Here is a 21,337-nt window from a genome sequence, read left to right as displayed (position 1 = left end):
AAACGTGGCTCTCCACATGCAAATGGAGCTCTGTCACTGAGCTATGGGCTGTACCATAGAGTGTCTCTGGAAAGAGCAGATCCCTTCCACACCACACTCAAGGATGCAAACAGATGAGCAGATGAGTTGGAGACCAGAGAAAATGGAAACTTTGCATGTAAAATGTATAGATTGGATACACTACAGTCCATATACAAAATCTGCAGGTACAAGGGCTGGATCCTAAAGTAGTTCCTGTGATGTTTAGTCAAAAAGAAAGAAAGAAACAACCTCACACTTTACTACAATAGTGTGTTACTTTATTAAAGCACAAAATTAATGTGTGTTGTTACAAGAACAGGAAGAGCTCTTTGTTTCCCGATAGAATCTTTACAGAGTCTACAAGGTCTCAGACTTGGCCTAAAAGCTCTCTCTCTCCTTTACAAAACTGTCAGTTCTGCCATCCTGTTCAAGCCGTAGAATTTCTGACATGGCCATTGTCCTTAGTACGTACTTTACAGCACTGATCTTTTGGAAAACGAGCTGCCACAAATCGTAGCTTAAGTTCTTAAAGCACCTTTAAGACTATTATAGCGGCTGTAAGCAAAGCAGCCACAAGCCATTCCATAGTTATTAATTATAGATTAAGAAACGGTTTTTGTGTGTAAATCTTGGTTAGCATATCCAGGAACTGCAGAATACTTTTTTAGTATTTGTCCCATTACCTCTTTCTTTCTGTGTTGGAAAGGTATGCAGCAGCCAGAACTCATGAATAAAATGGATTCTGCTGCTTTTTTTATCCCTATCCCTGCCCCCCACCTAAGAGGGAGAAATGCAGTTTGTGAAGAAAGGTTTCTCAGAGGCAGCTATTGTAAAGAAAGGAGACTGATAGGTAGCTTCCAGGGAAATGATACATTGCATATACAAAAAATAAAAGAAGGAACTACCCATCCTGTAACCTGCAACAGGGCAGAGGTCCAAGCAAGTCCAGAGCTAGAAATCATTGGTAGCTTGTCCTAAGGATACACTAGCATTGTTAGTCAGTAGAAATTTTAAGTTGTTTACTTAAGTTAACTTCAGTACTATTTCATGTGAACTCCAAATGCTTGTCTGTCATGCCAGTTTGGTACTAGTCAAGCAGAACATTGTAAGACAAGAGCTGGTTTATTACTTGTTGGATAAAATATTGTTGCAAGTTTTTACTTCCATAAATTAAATGGACCAGAGCTTTTCTTTTTTAAAACGCATTGAATGAAAGCTGAAAATTCAAGGAGTCCAGAATATCCCTGAGAGGCTCAAATTGTTGTATGTGTCCTTTCATTCCCCACTACCACCACCGGCCTGGGGAGAAAAAAAGAGACCCTTGGGAGCAAAACTGCCAGAAAGCAGGGGGTGGCTTAGCCACAGCATTGTGCAGGTTGCGCTTTTTGCTGTGAGGTGGGTTTTACCTAATTATAGCAGGACAGAAAAAATATTCTTTCACATAACATACAGTTCTGTTCACTTGTCAAGGGATACAGTGATGTTGTTTGCCCTGACCTGGATAGCCTAAGAGAGCCTGATCTTGTCAGATCTCAAAAGCTAAGCAGGGTCACCCTTGGTTAGTAATTGGATGGGAGACCTCCAACAGAGATCAGGGTTGCAGTGGCAAGCAATGACAAACCAACTCTGTTAGTCTTTTGCCATGTAACCCTCACCCAGGGTTGCCATAAGTCAAGTATGACTTCAGAGCGCTCTCCGCCACCACACTGGCCTACATGGCTTGAGAATAGGCTATGAGCTATGGCAGTAAATAGGAATCGCCATGTTCAGAGCCAGTATTTCCAAAGACCAGATGCTAGGTACAAAAGCCCAGTGAGGATGGAGGTGGGTTTCCACCACGCTCTCTTACTTTGTGAGTGCCCAGAGGTATGTGGCTGGCCACTGTGGGAAACAGGATTCTAGACTACACAGACTATTGCAGTGATCTAGCAGCGCTCTTCTTATGTTAACTAGATCAGTAGTGGAGCAGAAGAAAAATTGTGTCCTTCCATATGTGGGACTTTCTTAATAGTTTCTCACCAACAGAGGTTTTGGGAGTAGTGTTCTTATAACTGGCTAAAATATTCAGTCAGTTGGCAAGATGCTTCATAACAGAAGGAATCACAGTGTAAGATAACAAAAAAACCTGTTAAAGCACACCCCGTAGCTGAAAGAAAGTAATAATTCACTGTCTGTTGTATTACAAAGCCAAAAACTACATGCAGAAATTCAGAAAATACTGCATGTAGAACAGAAATTTTAAACATCTTATATAGCGAACAGAATACCGTCTGGATGCAGAGCAGATGCAGGAATCTGGATGCGCCCCTGTTTGTATTACACTTCTTCAGTGAATGAATAATTGCAAGTACCATCCGGTGTGGAGACAGAATACATCTTCAGTTGCAAAGCTTCATAGAATGTTCAGTAAGGTGTAAATTTTGGAATCCTCAGGGTTTCTGTAGGCTTGTACCAATCAGCACAAAGTCTTTCAGCAGCAACTGAAGAAGCGTAATGCAAAACGAGCACATCTGGGTCCCTGTAGCTACTCTGTTCTGCATGCAAGACTTGTTGTATTTAGTTCTGTATGCAAGACTTAACTGCTGAATTTCTGTTCTGCATGCAAGATCTTTTGTCTGCTCTGCATGCAAGACTCTTTGTATTCTGTTCTAGCCTCTGCCAGTGTGATGCAGTTGAAACAGTTGAACGGGTGTTATTATATTGCTTATTTTATAAGGATATACATCTTCGATACATTACCCCAATTCTATCCCACTTCCCAGGTAGATCTGACCAATTTTATATTTCTCTCCCTCTCAGATTGTTTTATTGAAATCCCCTTGAAGGAGGTTAAATTTTGTGCACTGGCAAGTTCAGTAAGGAAGCAGCTGGTTAAATATCTTTAGTAATTATATCTGTATTGTTGGAATTAATTCATAATGAGGCCATCTCCTGAGTAGATATAAATGACCTGCCAACATCTTTTCCACACTGTGACACTGAGAGATCTCTGTCTTTTGGTGCTACACCTCTGAAGATGCCAGCCACAGCTGCTGGCGAAACGTCAGGAACTACAATGCCAAGACCACGGCAATACAGCCCGGAAAACCCACAACAACCACCGTTCTCCGGCCGTGAAAGCCTTCGACAATACATAGGCCATGAATTATTTACTGTATATTGTCTTCCTCATTTATGTGCTGAATTGTTTCTGTTATTGCTGATCTATGATTGTAACAAATAAACTGAAACTGTATTCTGTTCTATATGTAAGATTTTCTGAATTTCTGCAAGCCGATTTTGGCTTAGTAATACAATACACAGTGAATTATTACATTATTTCAATTAGTGTGTACTTTGGTTTTGATTGCTCTATTTACAAGAGTCTGAGCATGCCTGTAAGGTATTTGACAGCTTTCATATATAATTACGTGTCTAACCTTGGGGCATCTTCAAGCACAACAGGTTTCTATCTCAAGGTGAAAAAAACACTTGTGCAATAAGATAATGTGATTTCATGATCTAGCTGAGATTTACTCTTAGAATCTCGTCCTGACTAAGATACCTTTGGTTTGCGGATCTTGCTGGTAAACCTCCATCAATGGGAAATCAGACCCTGACTGGAGCAGGTCCCCTCAGTATGTGGTTCTCTACCTTTGTTTCTCTCGTCTCGAGGTGGTGTAGTGGTTAGAGCCGCAGACTTGAATCTGGGAGACTCAGGTTTGAATCCCGGCTCTTACTAGGTGACCTTGGGCCAGTCACCCACCCTCAACCTAACCTACCTCACAGGGTTGTTGTGAGGACAAAATGGAGAACATTAAAGTTTCTTTAACTGTTCCTTTTAGAGGATTCCTTGTTGATTTTCTTTTGAACATTCTTTCTTGCTTTTTTTTTAAAGAAAAACAGGCTTTCACACTATTTTATTTTTTATAAATTGTTGATCAGTATGCTTTGTATGGAGATGGCTGCATGTTCAATCTCTTGTTAATGGAGTTTAGGAGAGTAAAGCTGGGAAAGGCTTTTGTCAGGAGACATGGGAGAATAGTTGACCGTTACAGCAAGCACTGTTCAGGCAGCTTTTTAGTACAGTGACTTTCAAACTGCATTCCTCCATCAGATGATTAATAATGGTAAAGGTAACCTAACTACACTGCCCAGTTTTTTTATTGCAGTGCACAACTGCAGAGGGTAAGATGAGACTAGTCCAGCTCAATCAGGCCAATAATCCATCTAGTCCAGCATTCTGTTTCCCATAGTAGCTAACCAGATGCCTCTGGAAAAGCCCACAAGTAGGGCACAAAGGCCAAAACCTCCGTCTCCCCCCCCCAACAACTGGCAGAGGGTCACTGTCTTTGAGCACAGAGGTTTCATTTAGCCATGGTAGACCTCTCCTCCGTGCATTTATTTAGTCCCATTGTATACCCATCTATACCAGCGGCCATTTGTGCACCTTCTGTCAGCAATTTCCTATATTAATTGTGTTTTGAGTGATGTTGCTTTTTGTATGAATCTACTGTCTGTTAACTTTCATGTTGTATTTAAGTTGCAGAATTATTGCTGGAAAAGTCCACTTTCTCCACATCATGTGTAATTTTATAAAACTCTGTTTCATATCATCCCTTCAGTAGCCATTTTTCTAAACTTAAGAAGACCCATGCTTTTTAGCGTTTTTCAATAGGGAAGGTGCTGCAACACTGATAATTTCTGATGCCCTTTTCTGTGCCTGTTACTATTGGGCATGCTAGGGTGTACTATTAGTTCATGGGGGATGAATTTCAGGCCCAGCATTCTGGCCACTATCCCTGCCTTAGATATGCCCAGAATCTTTTGCAAAACACAGGTTCTGTGGCAGACAAGGAGGGTTTCCTTAGCAGGCGTCACTGTGGAAAAGACCCTCTGGAAATCTTCATAGAATATTTCTTACAACTTTGCTTCTCACAAAAAACAAAACAAAACACAAAGCACGAGTTCGTAAAAGCTTTGCACTTTAATTTCCAGACAAATAAGAATCACAATTCTTTCTCTCAAATGCTTACACTGGTGTTCCCTGAAATGTTAGGGCAATGTCAAGGAGCTTTCTACCCACTTCTGCCTGTTCTCCTCCATGACTGAACTCCTCAGACAACTCTCTGAAAGTGACGCAGATCCGGCGGCTTGTGATACGATTGCGATAAATGGCATGTTTCCATACATAGCGAGCAGGACCATACAGAACCACCAGCGATCTCCTAGGTAAGTGAACAGCAACAGTGATGTCTTTGGGTGGAACCAACTTTGTGGAAGAAGAGTAATCTGTTCCCCATTCAACAGTGTTTTCAAGTCTTTTTGTAGGCATAAAACTGGTTGGTTGGTGATGGCTCTGAGGGACAGCAGGTGATCCAGAGCCATGCATCTGCTCCTTTTTGCTAAGGAAAGCAGGGAATAACTGGAGATTGCCCTCAGAATCACAAGACATGGAAAGCACAGTGCTGGATAGCAAGTTTAAGCTCACTAGGCGTTCACCCCAAAGCCACCAGTCATCCCAGTGAGGGTCAATTGCAGATCCTCTCTTGGGGTCATAATCCAAGTTGCACTGCTCAACAGGGGAGAAGCCTGCCAGTGTAGAATGATTTTTCATCCGTGTCACAAAGTCCCGGCTGAATTTGGGCAAGCCGGAAAAACCAGCCACTTTCAATTTGTGCTTCTTGAAGTTGACTTTGGGGCCATAGTCCTGTTGAAGGGGTGAAGGGAGAGAGAGGTTAATTGAGGTAGTGTGGAATTGTGGCTAAGAATATAAGTCCTCATTCAAATCTTGCTTTAGTGGCAAACTTACTAGCTGGCTTTAGGCAAGCAACTTTTCCCCCAGCTCCTCGCCTTTAATATGGAGGTAATTCTGATCTACCTGGCAAGACTATTGTTAAGGATTCCTGCAGTAATGGTTGTGAAACTCTGAAATCTGTAAAATTCAATATAAATGCTATGTTGTATAAGCAGGGAGGTGTGTTTTCCTCACACCAGTAATCTGTGTGCAAGTTTGATCTAGTATAGAATTCACCATGCTGAAAAAGCAATGTTCCATTTTTCTTAAAGTGAATCAGCCTTACTGTTGTAGTAGTAGTAGGTTTAATTGTATATGGCCAAAGACTGTCACAATACAAAGTTAAGAATAGTAAAAATAGAAATCTATCTTACAAGCATAAATACTGTTGTGATAAACTGGAAAAACCGTGTGTAGTACCTGGTAGGGAAAAGTATCAAAATCTGAAGAGTACAGAGCTGCATTTCTGGTGGCCGGGGGTGAGGACTGAGTGCTCTGCTAAAATATTTACTCTGCCTTCTTAAGCTTATAGAAGCAGAGTAAATTTTGCTGTTGGAGGCGTGTCAGAATTTTGATTTTTAAATATCTAGAACTTTTGTCAAATTCCCAAGATATGATGATAGTTGTCTGCTGGAGTGAACGTTTAAAAAGGAAGACCTGACTATCACAGAAGACAGGTCTATCAATAATTATTAACCATCAGAGACCTATGCATCTGAATACCAAATCTTGGCAATAAACAGAGGTAGTTGTCATCAGCTTTAAATTTCCCAGCAGCCTCTGGCTTGCCTGTGCTGCATTAGATGGATTTAATAAAATATTTCAAAACTTCTAAATATATTTTCTAAATCCTAAGCAGCAGCAGCACATTAAGAAGAACCTTGCTGGATCAGACCAGTGGTCCATAAACTCCAGTATCTTGTTTCACACCATGCTAAACCTTAGAGGTAACTAGCCAACAGGCCATAGAGGCCAAGGCTTTCCCCTGATGTTGCCTCCTGGCATTGTTTTTCAGACATCAATTCACTGCAGCTTTTTTTAGGATTGCATGGGGGGGGGCGTTACTGCCTCTGAGCATAGAGGTTTCGTTTAGTTATCATGGCTATTAGCCATCAATAGTCCTGGCTTACATAAATCTGTAATTCCTTTGAGAATTTTGGATGATTAAGGATGCAGCAGGAAGTATGAGAAAATGTCAGCAGAATGGGGGGGCGGGGTGGAGATTTTTAAGGTAAAAACTTTGATCTGATCCTGTAAAGAAATTTTTAAATTTCAAACACTCAGGGCTGAGAAACAGCTAAGACGACTGTGGTCACTTGGTGATTTAACCACTGGATGATGGCATGTCAGAAAAAATAATGCAGTTCCACCACTAGAACAGCCTTTCTGTTCTGGAGATGATTTCCACAGACTCCCTTCTTCCACTGTAGAATCCCAATTTGCTCTCCTCACTGTTGGGGGTGGAGGTTTTGGGGGGAGGGGGAGAAGATTGCAATGGGAGGGTGAAGGCAAGGAAGTAGCTTTCGTGTAGCGCAACCCCAATGGTGCTACTCAGGATCCATGCCAAAGATTTAACTCCCTGAAGCTCCGAGGGTGGCGATAGTAGTTCAGGAGCTTGACAGACAGATGTGCTGGATTTGTATGCCTGACTCCTGCAATGCACATCATGCTGAATGCTGCTAGTGCAACCAGGCTAGCTGGGTCGGTTCAGGCTGGAGGTAGAGGATGGTTTACAGGACAGTTGAAAGGGTCATGAATGAGACATTGATTCTCTTGGGAGTGTACATGCAATTCCTTTCTTCACTGTTATCTCTAGCCAGACAGGTTCTCTGCAGATTGGGGGGGGGGGAATCGAAAAACATGTCAAATCTGTGTTTGCAAGATCAGAAACGAACGGGTATACAAACCATTAGCAATAATCTCTTTTCAAGCTGCCTTCAATTCAATGGAAAATTCTTGCCCGGATCTAGCCTTAGGTAACACAACTAAGGCACAAAGGCAACAGCAGCCTTAAGCTGCAATGCTCACACCTCACTTCCTGTTTAGCACTCTTTTGCTGATGCTGGCAAAGGGAATCAGCACATGGAAACATTGTTCCAAAACAGCAAAGTGCTCCATATGAAACAGTGCTGGCTACTTGCTTAAATGGCTTCAACAGGACATTAGACTAATTTATGGGAGATAGCCATCATGCCTAATAGCTGCTGATGGACAAAGTGGAATTTCCATGAACAGTGTGAGGCTTTAGTCTTTATGCTGCTGTTTCTGGACTTTCTAGGGCATCTGGTTGACCTCTGTGTAAAACAGGATACTGGATTAGATGGCTCTTTGGTTGAATCTAGAAGGGCTCTCCTTTTATTCTTAAATTCTCTTTTAATTTTTTAATGAAGGAGAGAGGAGGAATGGGAGAAAGGCATAAACCAAACATTCCATGTGGAGTACCATGTTGGGGTGAATGAACTTGAAAGTCTGAAGACCTAAGCGAAGAGAAATTTCAATGCAAGGACAAGACCTGCTTTCTTCGGCCAGATTGTGACAGCTTCCAAGCATTTTGATCCATCAGCTCAACCATCTTGCTTTCCTCCTCTAGGCTTATGAAGTCTTCCAGCAAAAAAATTCCTGGAAACGGAAAGGCCCAGTTTGCAAATTCTGATTGCTCTTCTCCCACAGCCAAACCCGTTAGTGGACAGTAAACAAAGTTCTCTCTTTTCTAAGGAAAGAAGGGAGGGAAGACGAGAGAGAACATTTTCCATCTGGATTCTGTCATACAAAAAAATAGGTAACAGCAGTCGCACTTGTTTTTTGTGAGGCGAAGTTCCAGTTTACATAAATGTAGCATTCTTACTATATGGTTGTATGAGTTGGCTTTGAGAACAAGTTTGTGCATTGCATTTTCTGGAAGACTGGCATTCTATACTGGAGGGCAGGCTGCTGGTTGATATGAACTAGCTGCACTGGCAGAAGCAAGTCCATACGTTCTCTTGAATCTTTTTTTTTTTAGCTATTCTCTTTAAAATGAAGGGAAATGCTTATTCTTTGTTTCACTATTTTATCAGCTGTTTCACAGGTCTTGTTTTATTATCATATTTTAAAGTATTACTTACTGTCACAGTATTTCAATAGAATTTGGGAAGCCTGCAGATGAATGGGAGTACTAACTTTGGGAGTACTAACTTTGCCACCTGTGTCCCAATAGAAAAATATTGATTAAAATGGGTGAAAATTATATAGGACAGCATGTTTAACATAAAAGGATAGGTACACAGCACATGAAACATTCTTAGGCATGCAATCAGAAGCCTAGTTTGGTGTAGTGGTTAAGAGTGCGGGACTCTAATCTGGAGAGCTGGGTTTGATTCCCCACTCCTCCACTTGAAGCCAGCTGGGTGACCTTGGGCTAGTCACAGTTCTCTGGAGCTCTCTCAGCCCCACCCACCTCACAGGGTGTTTTGTTGTGGGGATAATGATAACATGCTTTGTAAACCGCTCTGAGTGGGCATTAAGTTGTCCTGAAGGGCGGTATATAAATCGAATGTTGTTGTTGTTATTATTATTATTATAATAAATGTTATCCTTTGAGCTACAGAGTGAGGATCTTGTATGGATGAAAGGAATGTTTAAAATTCTCTCCTGAATCACTTGTCGCATTAAATGAAGCTATAAATGCCATGCTATAAGCAACTTTATTAGCACCTGAGTGGTACAAAGGCTACTTAATACACTTGCAAAGACAGAAAATGTAGGGGTAGCGGTGGAGAGAATGTAAAGACGTAGACAACCTGTTCTCTGGAAGGAGCTGTGAAAAGAAACGTAAGTAATCAAGACTTTCTGTGGTTAAATGTTTCACCAGCGTTTGGTTGACATTAAGATTCTCTTAATAGAAACAGTGTCAGAATAGTGGTCTGAAATAATTTACTCACGTCTTAAAAGCTTTCCATTTCTTGGCTTCTTGTTAGAAAATGAGTGGAGATTGTTTTAAAACTAAAAAAATGTTATTTTAACAGGAATAGCTTTAGTAAATAAGTTTGATACTTACTACAGTTTGTATATAAAAGGCCTTTTGTTCTACCCAAGATGGTTGTTAAAAAGTTTAGAGCATAACATAAAATATAATCCCTTCCTTTTAAAGGGAGGAACAGTTAATGAAGTAGATTTTAGAAACACGGATAGACGATTTGAACGTTGGTTGCAAAATTAAGTAAACAACTGAAAAAGTAATGTGTGCTGTGAAGCTCAAAATACATTAGGGCATTTCCTAAAAATAAATACTCTTCAATATTTCACAGGTGAAAATAAAGACATCCTCACAAGACTAATGCTCATGCCAAGGATCATTACCCATTCTCCTCTGTTAATCACTGCTGAAGGCTCTGCTTCCCTTGGTGTATTTCATATTCCTGTACAGACTCTCCTCTGCCCATTTAAAAGAAAAGGTGGTTGTTCTTTAGGTTGAAAGTAGGCTAGAAAAACCATAACTGTCTCGCAGTCGGCTGTGGACTGCAGTTCAGAATCGTGCAATATGCCAGGCCATTGACTGCAACCCCCTTTAGTGTTCATATGCACACATTTACATGCATGTGCATGAAAAACAAGATGCACCCACTGTCCCTTCTAGAGTATATGTTGGAGGGGGTGGGACTTGAATCCTGAAGAAAGTACAACTAAGGCAATTAATATTAAAATTAACAAGGAATCACCCTGAAAGCAAAAACAGCAACATAATTGGGACAGAAGTTTTAACAGGTATGGTTCCAGATAATACAGGGAATGTTCTTGGTAAATAAGGACTGTTGAAGTATATAGTACCCTTTAGATATTTTCTAGGTGCCCTTGAGAAGTTCATAGGTGACTTGATGTAACAGGCTGTATATCCTGGCTTTGGCCCTTAGCATCCAGAACTACTGCCTGTAAGGATGGAGGCTCCAGTTGCCATCTCATCCATTGATAAACTTTTCCATCCATTTGATTTTTAAAATAATTAAAGCGGGGCTGCGAAAGCCAGGAATTCATTGGCTGAAATATCAGCTTGCCCATAATTTGTGAGGAAAGTACTGCTATCCTAACCTTGCAGGGTTGAATGGTTTGCTGATGTAATATCATGTCAAGTGTTGTGGGCAGTGAAAAAGCCCAGGCTCTACATGTGGAGAAGGTCCCTCGCTCTTCAGTTAATAATAATAATAATAATATTTGATTTATATACTGCCCTTCAGGACAACTTAATGCCCACTCAGAGCGGTTTACAAAGTATGTCATTATTATCCCCACAACAAAACACCCTGTGAGGTAGGTGGGGCCGAGAGAGCTCCAAAGAGCCGTGACTAGCCCAAGGGCACCCAGCTGGCTTCAAGTGGAAGAGTGGGGAATCAAACCCAGCTCTCCAGATTAGAGTCCCGTGTTCTTAACCACTACACCAAACTGGCCAGGTTAGATTAACTGATTTAAAAGGTGCCTAAAATTATGACTTAAAAAGTACAGGTAGCAAATGCAATCTGGATTCATTGTCCCTTCTTCCCCACCACAGAACAATGGGGCTCTTCTAAGACACATCCCTGTCTCATGTAAGAACAGCACGCTCAGCACATAAGGCTCCACAAGGCTCTTAGCTGTAAATAATACTTCAAACATGTAGTGCTGTCAAACTGTCTCAACCAGTTTCTTTGGGGCCCCTCCAGAACTAAGATTTATTATGGCAGAAGCTTTTGTGGACTCCTGCCTACTTCATAAGAAACATAAGTTGTCCTCAGCTTGATAATTATGTATAATTTCTCAGTGAAGATATTATCTGTCTATATAATAAAACATCCGTTGACAGGTATCCTATATATTCTGTCAACTAAAGACAGCAGGTTATATCCACTCACTCCATTCACCTGCTGTTTTTGTCCGCCAAAAGAGGCTCCTTTCAACTGAGGACATAGTGGCAGATTATATGAATCTTTTTTTCAACTGAGGGGTTATTAGGAAAGGGATTGAAAACAAATCAGCCGGTATCATAATGCCTCTGTATAAATCGATGGTGAGGCCTCATTTGGAGTACTGTGTACAGTTCTGGTCGCCACACCTTAAAAAAGATATCATAGCACTGGAAAAAGTACAGAGAAGGGCAACTAAAATGATTAAAGGGTTGGAACACTTTCCCTATGAGGAAAGATTGAGGCGCTTGGGGCTCTTTAGCCTGGAGAAAAGACGACTGAGGGGAGACATGATAGAGGTTTACAAGATAATGCACGGGTTAGAGAAGGTAGAGAAAGATGTGTTTTTCTCCCTTTCTCACAATACAAGAACTCGTGGGCACTCTATGAAATTATTGAGCAGTCGGGTTAGAACAGATAGAAGAAAATACTACTTTACACAAAGGGTGATAAACACATGGAATTCGTTGCCACAGGAGGTGGTGGCAGCTACAAGCATTGCCAGCTTCAAGAGGGGACTGGACAAATATATGGAGCAGAGGTCCATCAGTGGCTATTAGCCACAGGAGATAGATGGTATTCTCTTTGTGGGGAGGTGGTGCTCTGTTGTCTTGGTGCTGGAAGGAAGGCAGTGGGAGGGCTTCTGGTGTCCTGGCCTCACTGACAGTCCTTTAGATGGCACTGGATTTCTAGCCACTGTGTGTGACAGAATGTTGGACTGGATGGGCCACTGGCCTGATCCAACATGGCTTTGCTTATGTTCTTATGTTCTTAGTATATGTATTTATATCATAAAGTCTATCAACTGAGGACATAAGTATATTATAATGTACAATCTTTGATTAACTGAGGAAGTGTGTGTGTTTTTCTACATCTATAATAAGTACTGGGGAGGGTGGGGCTCATCCGACAAAAAACGCCAAGAGTGCGTGCAGTCAGTGTAATTCCTCCTTCTGTATTATTTAATACTATTTCAGGCAGTCCTGTCAATTCACTGGACAAGGGGAGATCCCATAAGCCACAGCCAACAGGACACCTTTTAGAAGGTTCAGCTTTAAAAAAAACAACCCACTCTGACAGAAGCTTGAAAAAATAAAAACAGCCCTTGCTCATTAGCAAAATTAACAATTAGCGATCTAACCTTTATATGTTCAACGCACTGGTGTATCTAGTAGTGTTATTTTTTTTTTAAAAAAAGCAATCTTATGGCTCTTTAATGGTAATATTTTATTGCTACATAAAAGTTGTTTGTTAAAGTGCCAGAAGACTCCCATTTCTTTCTTTCTCGCTACGGGAGACTAGCACATCTCTGCAGCAACTGACCAGTCATACTGTTAAGCAGGAGTCCAGTAGCACATGGAAGACTAACAAAACTTATTCCATCTTGCGGCTTCCCTGAATCAGACAGAGCACACTTCCTTACACGTACAGCATGTAGCTCCATGCATTTGTTCAGAAAATCGCAAAAACAGTTCTGACATTGTGAGCTTGGATTCACAAAAGCTTCGTGCTTCAATAAATTAAGCCTTTTAAAAGTGCCACTGGACTCCTGGTTTCATTTTGTTACCACAGACTAACAGGGTTCCTACTACCCATACTGTTAAATGAGAAGTCCATTGGCATCTTAAAGACTGTGTGTGTATGTAAAGTGCTGTCAAGTCACAGCCAACTTATGGTGACCCCCTCCTCCAGGGGTTTCAGTGCAACAGATGCCCAAAGGTGGTTTGCCACAGCTTGCCTTTGCATCTCGACCCAGACTTCCTTGGTGGTTTCCCATCCAAGTACTAACCAAGGCCAACCCTTCTAATGCTCCAAGAACTCTAACAGACCATCCAAGTCTGGGCACCTTAAAGCCTAACATCATTTATTCGAGTATGCCTGAAGGAGTGAACTGCATCTCACAAAAACTCATAGTGGAATTGATGTTGTTAGCCTTCTAAGGTGTCTCCGGACTTCTGTTTTGTTACAATATGCTTAACCCACTGGAATTATACAGGAGCGAGATTCCAGTCCAGTTGCACTTTAGAGACAAACTAGATCCTCAGCTTTGGACAGTCAAAGCTCCCTTCGCCAGAAAGCTCATACCTTGGAATTCTACTTGGTCTTTTAAGGCGCTGCTGGAACTGGGTCTTGCTCAGGGAATGGGAAAAGGTAGGTATCTTTATAATCCCAGCGGAGGGTGGAAGGAGTATGGTAAATTAAAGTATTAGGAAGCTAGCTATAATATGTGTGGTAATTAGCTTGAAAGAGCCAGGGGTGCAAAATGCAGAAAATTACCACCTGTAGCGTGAGCTCCATCTACTACCTGATGAAGGAAGCGCTGACTCTCGAAAGCTCATGCGTGGAAATCTAGTTGGTCTTTAAAGCGCTGCTGTACCCGAATCTTGTAGTGGGGGGGGGACCAGTTTATATATTTTTAAAACACGTTTTAAGCCACCTTTCTACCTAACGGAACTTCTGGCGGCTCACAACGTAAGTAAGACAAAAACCAAAAAATCATAAAGCCACAATCTAAAAAGCACAATTATGTTCCGATTCAAACGGGCGGGGGGGGGCGGCGGCGGAAACCACTGTTTCAAACTTGCCAACAAACTCAATCTTTGAAACGATCTGGATCGAATGATACCCCGAACTGATCCTCCCCGCCCCTCCTCAGCAGAAAGGACGTTCTGCACGTGCTCAGAGGCACGCTCGACGTCTCCCCCTTTCGAGGGGGAGGCAGGGAGAAACAAAAACAAAAATTAATGCTGGGGGGAGGATGCGGCGAGGGCGCCAGGCCCCTTCCCGGCTCTGCCCGGCAGCCCACCGCCCTCCCCTCCCTCCCTCCCTCCGCACGGCCCCTCCTCCGTGATGCCGCGCTGGGTACCTGCGGGGGCGGGGCGGCCTCCTCGCAGAGCAGGCAGGAGCGGCTTCCCTGGCACCCGCAGGCCCCGGGCCCGGCGGAGGCGGCGGCGGCGGCGCTTCGTCTTCCTCCCCTCACCGCCTCCATCCCGCCTCGCCGCCCTCCTTCCCCCACCCCTCACGCCCGGCTCGGCTGGGGCTCCTTCCGCTTCCCCGAGCCAGCGCCAGCGGAGGCCGCGCGAGGAGAGAGAGGGCCCGCTCCCTCCCGCCTCAGAGGTGAGGGGAGTCGCCGCCGGGGCCTGCCGGGCAAGGCCCGTCTGGAGCGAGGGAGGGAGGGAGGGAGGCGCGGGGAGAGAGAGGCCGAGTCGCCGCCTCGTCCTGCCCGGGCTTGTCGGACCTGCTTCCGTAGGCCCGGCCGCTTGACTGACTCGATTCTTTCACGGGGGCTGCTGGTCGCAAGGGCCAAGGACTCGCTTTCCCAGCAGCGCCCCGTCGGGCTCGGCCGTAGGAAAAGCGTTCTCCGGGCCGCGCGGGGCATGGCGGGAGCTGTAGTGCCGGCGCGGTTCGCGGTTTTAAAGATGCCGTTACTTAAAATATAAACCCTCCACCCTGGTTCTTCTCAGCGCGCCTCATTTTTTCTACCTTTCGGGCGAAAAAATGTCCACAGGATGTTTATTTGTACAAAAAAATGGGCAAGAATTGGAGGGGGAGGGGAGCAGCCAGTCAGTCAGCCCCCTCCCCAAAATCCCCTTCTCGCCCGTCCATCTTCGTTTGAAACAACAGAATCCCCATAATAGAGCGGGAGGAGGGGGAAAGGCCACGCAGCCCCATGTTGGACCCTTTGAGCCCCCCTCCTCATTCGTTTTCCCGCCCATTTCCCCCTTTCAGCGGTTCAACACCCCCCACCCGCAATTTCCGAGCAAAATGCAATCTTTGGCTTTGTACTGTCTCCCTTTTCTCCACGCATCCCCTCCTCAAAAATCACCCTGAAATACTGTGGCTGAAGATATATGTGTGTGTGTGTGTTGGGCGGGAGGTTAAAGAGGAATGATAAGATAAAAAGCCCCCTCCCCAGGTTACCCTTTCAGCAACAAAGGTGTTTGGGCAGGATCTAAATCCGTAGCATGAGGGAAAGCCATTTTCTTCTTCCCACCCTATAAGGTGCTCTGAATGGTTGAAAAGAAGTGTACAAATATTAAATAAATACCCACCCACAAGCACACTATCAGAGCAATTATAAGCAGGTCTACTCTGAAGATAGTCCCATTTTATTCATTGGGGCTTCCCCCCAGGAAAGTGTTCTTAGGATGGATTCATATGACCAGTTAAAGGGAATAACAAGACATCCCCAACCCCCAGACTTTTCATTTCTCACAGAGGATGCTTTTCCTGTTTAGGTTTCTGTTATATTTGTAACAATACTGTAAATATGTAACACTGTAAATATTTCTCAACAGACATATGTTATGGTAGTAGGACATCCGCTCACTCCGAAAAGCCTCCCCATCTGAAACTTTCACACACACCTTGATTGGTTAGATCAGAATTTGAAAAACTTACATGCACACCTTGTTTGGAAAGGTCAGAATTTGAAACACACATCCTTCCTTTAAGCATGCACTCTCATTAAATTTAACCACAAGCTTTTAGCAGCAAGGTTCAGCTATGAAGAGAGAATGCCCCTGTGCTTGTGCAAAGTAACTCTTTGGTTGAAGTGCCTGTATAGCATACACCTAGAGCAGTAAAACACCCTTCTGGTTGTTAAGCAGAAAAGACACACACGAGCAGTTTCAGCAAGCCCCATGCAAAAAAATTCTGAAGATCATTCTAGGGTCTAGGGTCCTGTTGCTTGTGTGAACTGAGAATACGCTCTTGAATCCACTCTCAGCCCATCATTTTCACGAGGCTAGGTATTGCAAGGTGACATTGGTGATAGTTGACTGACCAGGTTTTCATGCAAGTTATCCATTATTACCCATCTTCTCATCGAAGCAACAAAGAACTTCGGGATTCCCTGACATCATTTCCTGAAATAAGGGATAATTGATCTAGATAGCTCAAACCCCTAACAGAAGGTTGTAACCCTGTGTGTCTACTTCCCAGCACACGTGCATAATATTGGGATGTAAAGTGTTTTAAACTGCAGGGTTGGCACTGTGGACAAGAACAGTTATAATGGAACAACCTTTTTACACGTGCTTCAGTGAGAAATAAATATTTATTTAAGTATTTATACTCTTTTTAAAAAAGACTAATATTTATTATTCTGATTTTTATTGGATGATGCCCAATAAATAGATTAGAAACAATGCAAATATTATTTGCACAGTAGGTTGATAAATAATAAAAAAACATAAAGTTTTGACACCCATGCAGGGCCTAGATCAGGGGTTCTTAACCTTTTCTGTGCCATGGACCCCTTTGGTAGTCTGGTAAAGCCCTTTTCAGAATAATGTTTTGAAATGCAAACAATAAAATACATACTTCCAGTTAGATTCGTGAAAATAAAGATGTAATTTTTTCCCCATCCAAGTTCACAGACACCCCCCCCCCCCAATGTCCGTGGACCCCTGGCCTAGATGATTAATGCCAAAGATCTTGAAGTGACCTGTAGATAAGCAAGGCAATTCAGTGAGATGAAAGTTATTAACAAATAAATTTGAAATAAAGACAAGAATAAATTCTCATGGGGTGGATAAACCCAGTAATAGACACTGACTACACTCTAATTTCATCTGACACAAAACAGTAGCTGACTCTTTGGTTCAATCCAGTTCAAGCAATTCCACTTCTGTTCTGGAAACAGTAAAGTTAATTCACAACACTTTGTACACAAAACAGAATGAATTTGTTGACCGGGATGCTTGCAGGAGTATGCAGTTACGTTATGTTCAGTCAAGTTGCTTCTGACATATAGTGACTCTGTGAATTAATAACCTCCAAAACATCCCGCTGTTGGCAGCCTTACTCAGTCTTGTAAACTGAAGGCCATGGCTTCCTTTATTGAGTTGATCCATCTGATGGATCTTCCTTTTTTCTTTCAACTTTTCCTAGCATCGTCTTTTCCAGTGAGTGTTATCTTCTTATGATGTGACCAGAGTACAAAAGTCTTAGTCTAGTCATCTGTAAAACTTTCCCCCAACAACACATTTCAAATGAATTGATTTTCTTTGTCAGCTTTCTACATTGTCCATCTTTCATATCTGTACATGGTAATGGGGAATACCACAGCATTTCCATAATATAGGACTTTCCTTTACTTGATATATTTTCCTTTAGACGCTCTAAGAAAATGTAGCTAAGCACCAAATCTCAGCCTTTGGCTCAAGCTGCTGAGAACTGTCTGGGAACGCAACTTAATCCTTGTAATAATGAAACTGTTATTTTTCAGTAGTAAGGCTTCTGCTGTCTTTTGAGTACTTCCAGATTCCAATCTGTTACAGCAAAATCAAAAGAAGTGTGTGAAGGCACCTTAAAGGCATGTACTGTATGTAGCATACTGAGAGGGGGGGGAGTTCTTAGCAATGCTTTAAAAGACTGGTCTGTGACATCCCTGTGCAAAAATGAAATGTATACAGATAAACACAGTGATCTTTCACAGCAACTCCAACTAGTGGTAAGGTAACAGATCATGGGAGAATTTGAAGACTAGGCAGCTTGGTGGGATGAATTGTGTTAAAGCCATATCAAAAGTCTAGTCTTACAAACTAAATTTCTCCTTGGGACATTTAAATTATCATCTTAATCTCTTATTTATTTTGCTAGGAAGGTTTTGGAAAGATATCAGACAGTTTTGGGTGAACTGAAAACTGGAAGAGATTAAAAATGTCCAAAATAACTACAGAACTTCTGTTGGAAAGAGCAGTGCCGAAATCCACAAGGCTGAGGAAGATCAAAACTCTGAAGTAAGTTCAGTCAAATGTTACAAAATCCCAGCTCCATGTTTGTGAAGAAAAAGAAACTTGAGGTGGTTAGGCAATCACAGTTTTGCAGTGATTTCCATTGCAATTCCCAGTATGAGGGGGCAGAGTTCAAACACAAGTCTCAAAAAACTAAATTGCCAAAAATAAAGAAAATGCAAAATCCAGAAAATATTTTCAAATGATGAATCCTTTGTTAGTTTGTTGAACCACAATCCTAAGAAACACAGTCGATGAAAGAAGGAATAATATATTTTTAATAAAATAGGTTCAGTTTGAGATTGATTTTGTGCACTATAGACTCATAAAACTATCAGTCAGTGTTGTCAAATTCTTAGCGATCTACTTCTATTCTGTTTAGGCTGTAGTTGATTTTCCATGAGATTGTGACAAATCTACAGGTTTTATCTGGCCTTGGTTCTTTCATGCTTCTTGAACCTTTTTTATTATCCCTGACTGTATTTTATTTTATTTTAATATGCCTTTTTCATATCTGCAGTTTTCATTTTTATGCTTGGTTGTTTTTGGAAGCTGCCTTAAGTGCTTTTGAAATGTGGGGTATAATTTGATACATAACTTGTTCAGGGGCTACCACTGCTGAATAACAGAAAGAAATTCTTATTGTAGGGCTTTGAAAACTTTAAGCAAATACTGGAAAGAAGAAGGGAATGAAGCTTTATCCTGTCCAGTAAGCATTGAACATTGATGATTAACATGGCAAACACATTAACGTCCCATTTTAGAACTATGGGAACAAATCCTGGTATTGAAAACAGGTTGACGTTGCAGCTTTGTCACAATGAACCCAGCCAATGAAAGAAGCTTTGCTTCGCTGATTCTGGAATTGTTTCATCTGCAAGAGCCATTTCTGATTTAGAGGTCTCTTACCGTAATGAACATATGAACTACACCATTGACCAATCAAGCTCATTGTTATTAACTCCAACTGGCAAAAGCTTTCCAAGGTCTGTGGCAAAAGGAGGTCTTTTGTAGCCCTGCTTCCTGGGCTCCATTAACAACAAATCCCAGGAATTGAAGCTGGAACCTTGTGCATGCAAAGCACATATTCTGTCACTAAACCACAAATAGTACAGCCACCTTTGCCTCCCCCGACAGGATTTGAATTGGTAGCCACAGCATGAGAACGTGTAAAGGAACTGCTATGAACATCATCAAGTCTGCTGCTAAACGGGGTGTGGGGAAGGCCTGGTGGGATGGGTTTAGGAGATGCATTGAATAGAATAAGATTTCAGTAGAATTTTTTCTTTCCAGCCTGTCCAGATTGCAAATAACAACAGAAGATTTGGAACCACAATTATTTTCTCATCTCCGCCACCTCCAAGAGTTGGACCTGTCTGACAATCTGCTAGAGCGGCTACCCGACAACCTAAGCCTGCCAAACCTCCGGATTCTCAATTGCAACAACAATCAGCTTGAAGATGTGACTGCCTTGCAGCAGTTCCCACAGCTGGAAGAACTAACCTATGTGAATAATGTATACCTGACAGTGAGTATAATAATTGGCAATCTGCAGGAGTCTATACATTCATGGGATTAGAAGGTCTTGCAGTCAAGATTGCAAAGGCCTGCGCGAGTGCACCAGAATAAAAAAGGGCGCCATGGAACGCTGCCTCCAGTGGGTGCCTCTAGGGGCGGAGGGCCAGGCAAATGTGCCTGGCCCACTGCCGCAGGCTTCATAGCCCAGTTGGAGGAAGAGGGGGGTGGCGCGGGAAGAGTGGTGCTCCTGCAAGCTCCATTGGAGCCACGGCGAGGGCAAAGCGCCCGCTGCCCTCTGACCCCCGCCGGAGCCGAGCCACGCTGCACCGCTTTCGGCAGAGACGGGGCGGGGGCGAAGTGGCTCCAGCGGGACTCACAGGGCGTTGCCCCGGCCCCGCCCAGTGGGAGGAGAAGGAGAGCAGCGTGCCTGTAAGCTCCAGTGGAGCTGGGGCGAGGGCAAAGCGCCCGCTGCCCTCTGAGCTCCGCCAGAGCCAGGCACGCCACTCTCCCGCGTCAGCCACACCGGAGCCGGGCTGCACCGCTCTCCGTGGAGCCGGGGCGACGGAAGTAACGCGGCCCAGTTCCGGCGGGACTCACAGGGCGCCGCCTCATTGCCCTGGCTCTGCCCAGTGGGAAGAAGAGGAGAGTGGTGTGCCTGCAAACGCCGGTGGAGACGGGGCGAGGGCAAAGTGCCCACTGCCCTCTGAGCCCCGCCAGAGCCAGGCACGCCAATCTCCGCGGAGCCGGGGGGGGGCGGGCAGGCGAAGCACCCACTGCCGTGTCAGCCCCGCCAGAGCCAGGTGCGCCACTCTCGGCAGAGCTGGGGCGATGGGACTCACAGGGCAGCGGGCACTTTGTCTCCCCGCCCAGTTGCCCCGTCACCACCGAGAGCAGCGAGGCACGGCCCGGGCTCACAGGGCGGGGAGCACGTTGCCTCCCTGCATTTCAGCCCTCCCCAGACCCCACTTTCCCCCTGTCTGCCATCCCTCCCAGGACGTCTCCCGCCTCTCATCTCTCCCCAGACCCCCCTTGCCCCCTGCCTGCCAATCCTCCCCAGACCCATCCTGCCTCTCAGCCCTCCCCAGACCTGCCCTTGCCCCTCTACCTGCCAGTCCTCCCCAGACCTGTCCTGCCTCTCAGCCCTCCCCAGACCCCCCCTTCTCCCTGCCTACCAATCCTCCCCAGACCCCTCCTGCCTCTCAGCCCTCCCCAGACCCCCTTTCCCCCTATCTGCCATCTCTCCCCTCCTGCCTCTCTGCCCTCCCCAGACCCCCCTTGCCCCCTACCTGCCATCCCTCCCCAGACCCCTCCTGCCTCTCAGCCCTCCCCAGACCCCCTTTCCCCCTATCTGCCATCTCTCCCCTCCTGCC

At 43.9% G+C, this 21,337-nt stretch overlaps 2 protein-coding genes across 3 annotated transcripts in view; one reads left to right on the top strand and one right to left on the bottom strand.

Annotated features, from left to right (window-relative positions):
- Positions 1-4,972: 4,972 nt before the first annotated feature.
- On the bottom strand, positions 4,973-14,705 carry ALKBH4 (alkB homolog 4, lysine demethylase). Its single transcript, XM_055001400.1, has 3 exons — positions 14,576-14,705; positions 8,310-8,507; positions 4,973-5,710 (listed from the first exon to the last, which is right to left on the bottom strand). The coding sequence occupies exons 1-3, from the start codon at positions 14,696-14,698 to the stop codon at positions 5,033-5,035; spliced, it is 999 nt and encodes a 332-aa protein (XP_054857375.1). The 5' UTR covers positions 14,699-14,705; the 3' UTR covers positions 4,973-5,032.
- Positions 14,706-14,738: 33 nt separating this feature from the next.
- The window catches only part of LRWD1 (leucine rich repeats and WD repeat domain containing 1), a 41,230-nt gene continuing 34,631 nt past the window's right edge, over positions 14,739-21,337 (top strand). Inside the window, exons 1-3 of one of the 2 annotated variants that reach the window (XM_055001398.1) lie at positions 14,739-14,826; positions 18,316-18,455; positions 19,743-19,977. In XM_055001398.1, the coding sequence (XP_054857373.1) occupies positions 18,376-18,455; positions 19,743-19,977 (315 nt within the window). In that variant the 5' untranslated portion in view covers positions 14,739-14,826; positions 18,316-18,375. The remainder of the gene's footprint in view (positions 14,827-18,315; positions 18,456-19,742; positions 19,978-21,337) is intronic. The other variant, XM_055001399.1, reaches the window with a different exon arrangement.

This window comes from Eublepharis macularius, chromosome 17 (assembly GCF_028583425.1).
Source record: "Eublepharis macularius isolate TG4126 chromosome 17, MPM_Emac_v1.0, whole genome shotgun sequence".
In the NCBI taxonomy this organism is placed as follows: domain Eukaryota; kingdom Metazoa; phylum Chordata; class Lepidosauria; order Squamata; family Eublepharidae; genus Eublepharis; species Eublepharis macularius.
The sequence above is the reverse complement of the archived record's forward strand: the minus strand, read 5'-3'. Positions and strand labels throughout refer to the sequence as shown.

Excerpts from the sequence above, each read along its gene's own strand:
- ALKBH4 (XM_055001400.1), bottom strand. The coding sequence starts at position 14,698 with ATGGAGGCGGTGAGGGGAGGAAGACGAAGCGCCGCCGCCGCCGCCTCC. Across the intron at positions 8,508-14,575 it reads AGGCCGCCCCGCCCCCGCAG|AAAAGAGAGAACTTTGTTTA; the intron begins GTACCCAGCGCG and ends TTCTTTCCTTAG. Across the intron at positions 5,711-8,309 it reads AATCTGGCCGAAGAAAGCAG|GACTATGGCCCCAAAGTCAA; the intron begins GTCTTGTCCTTG and ends CCCCTTCAACAG.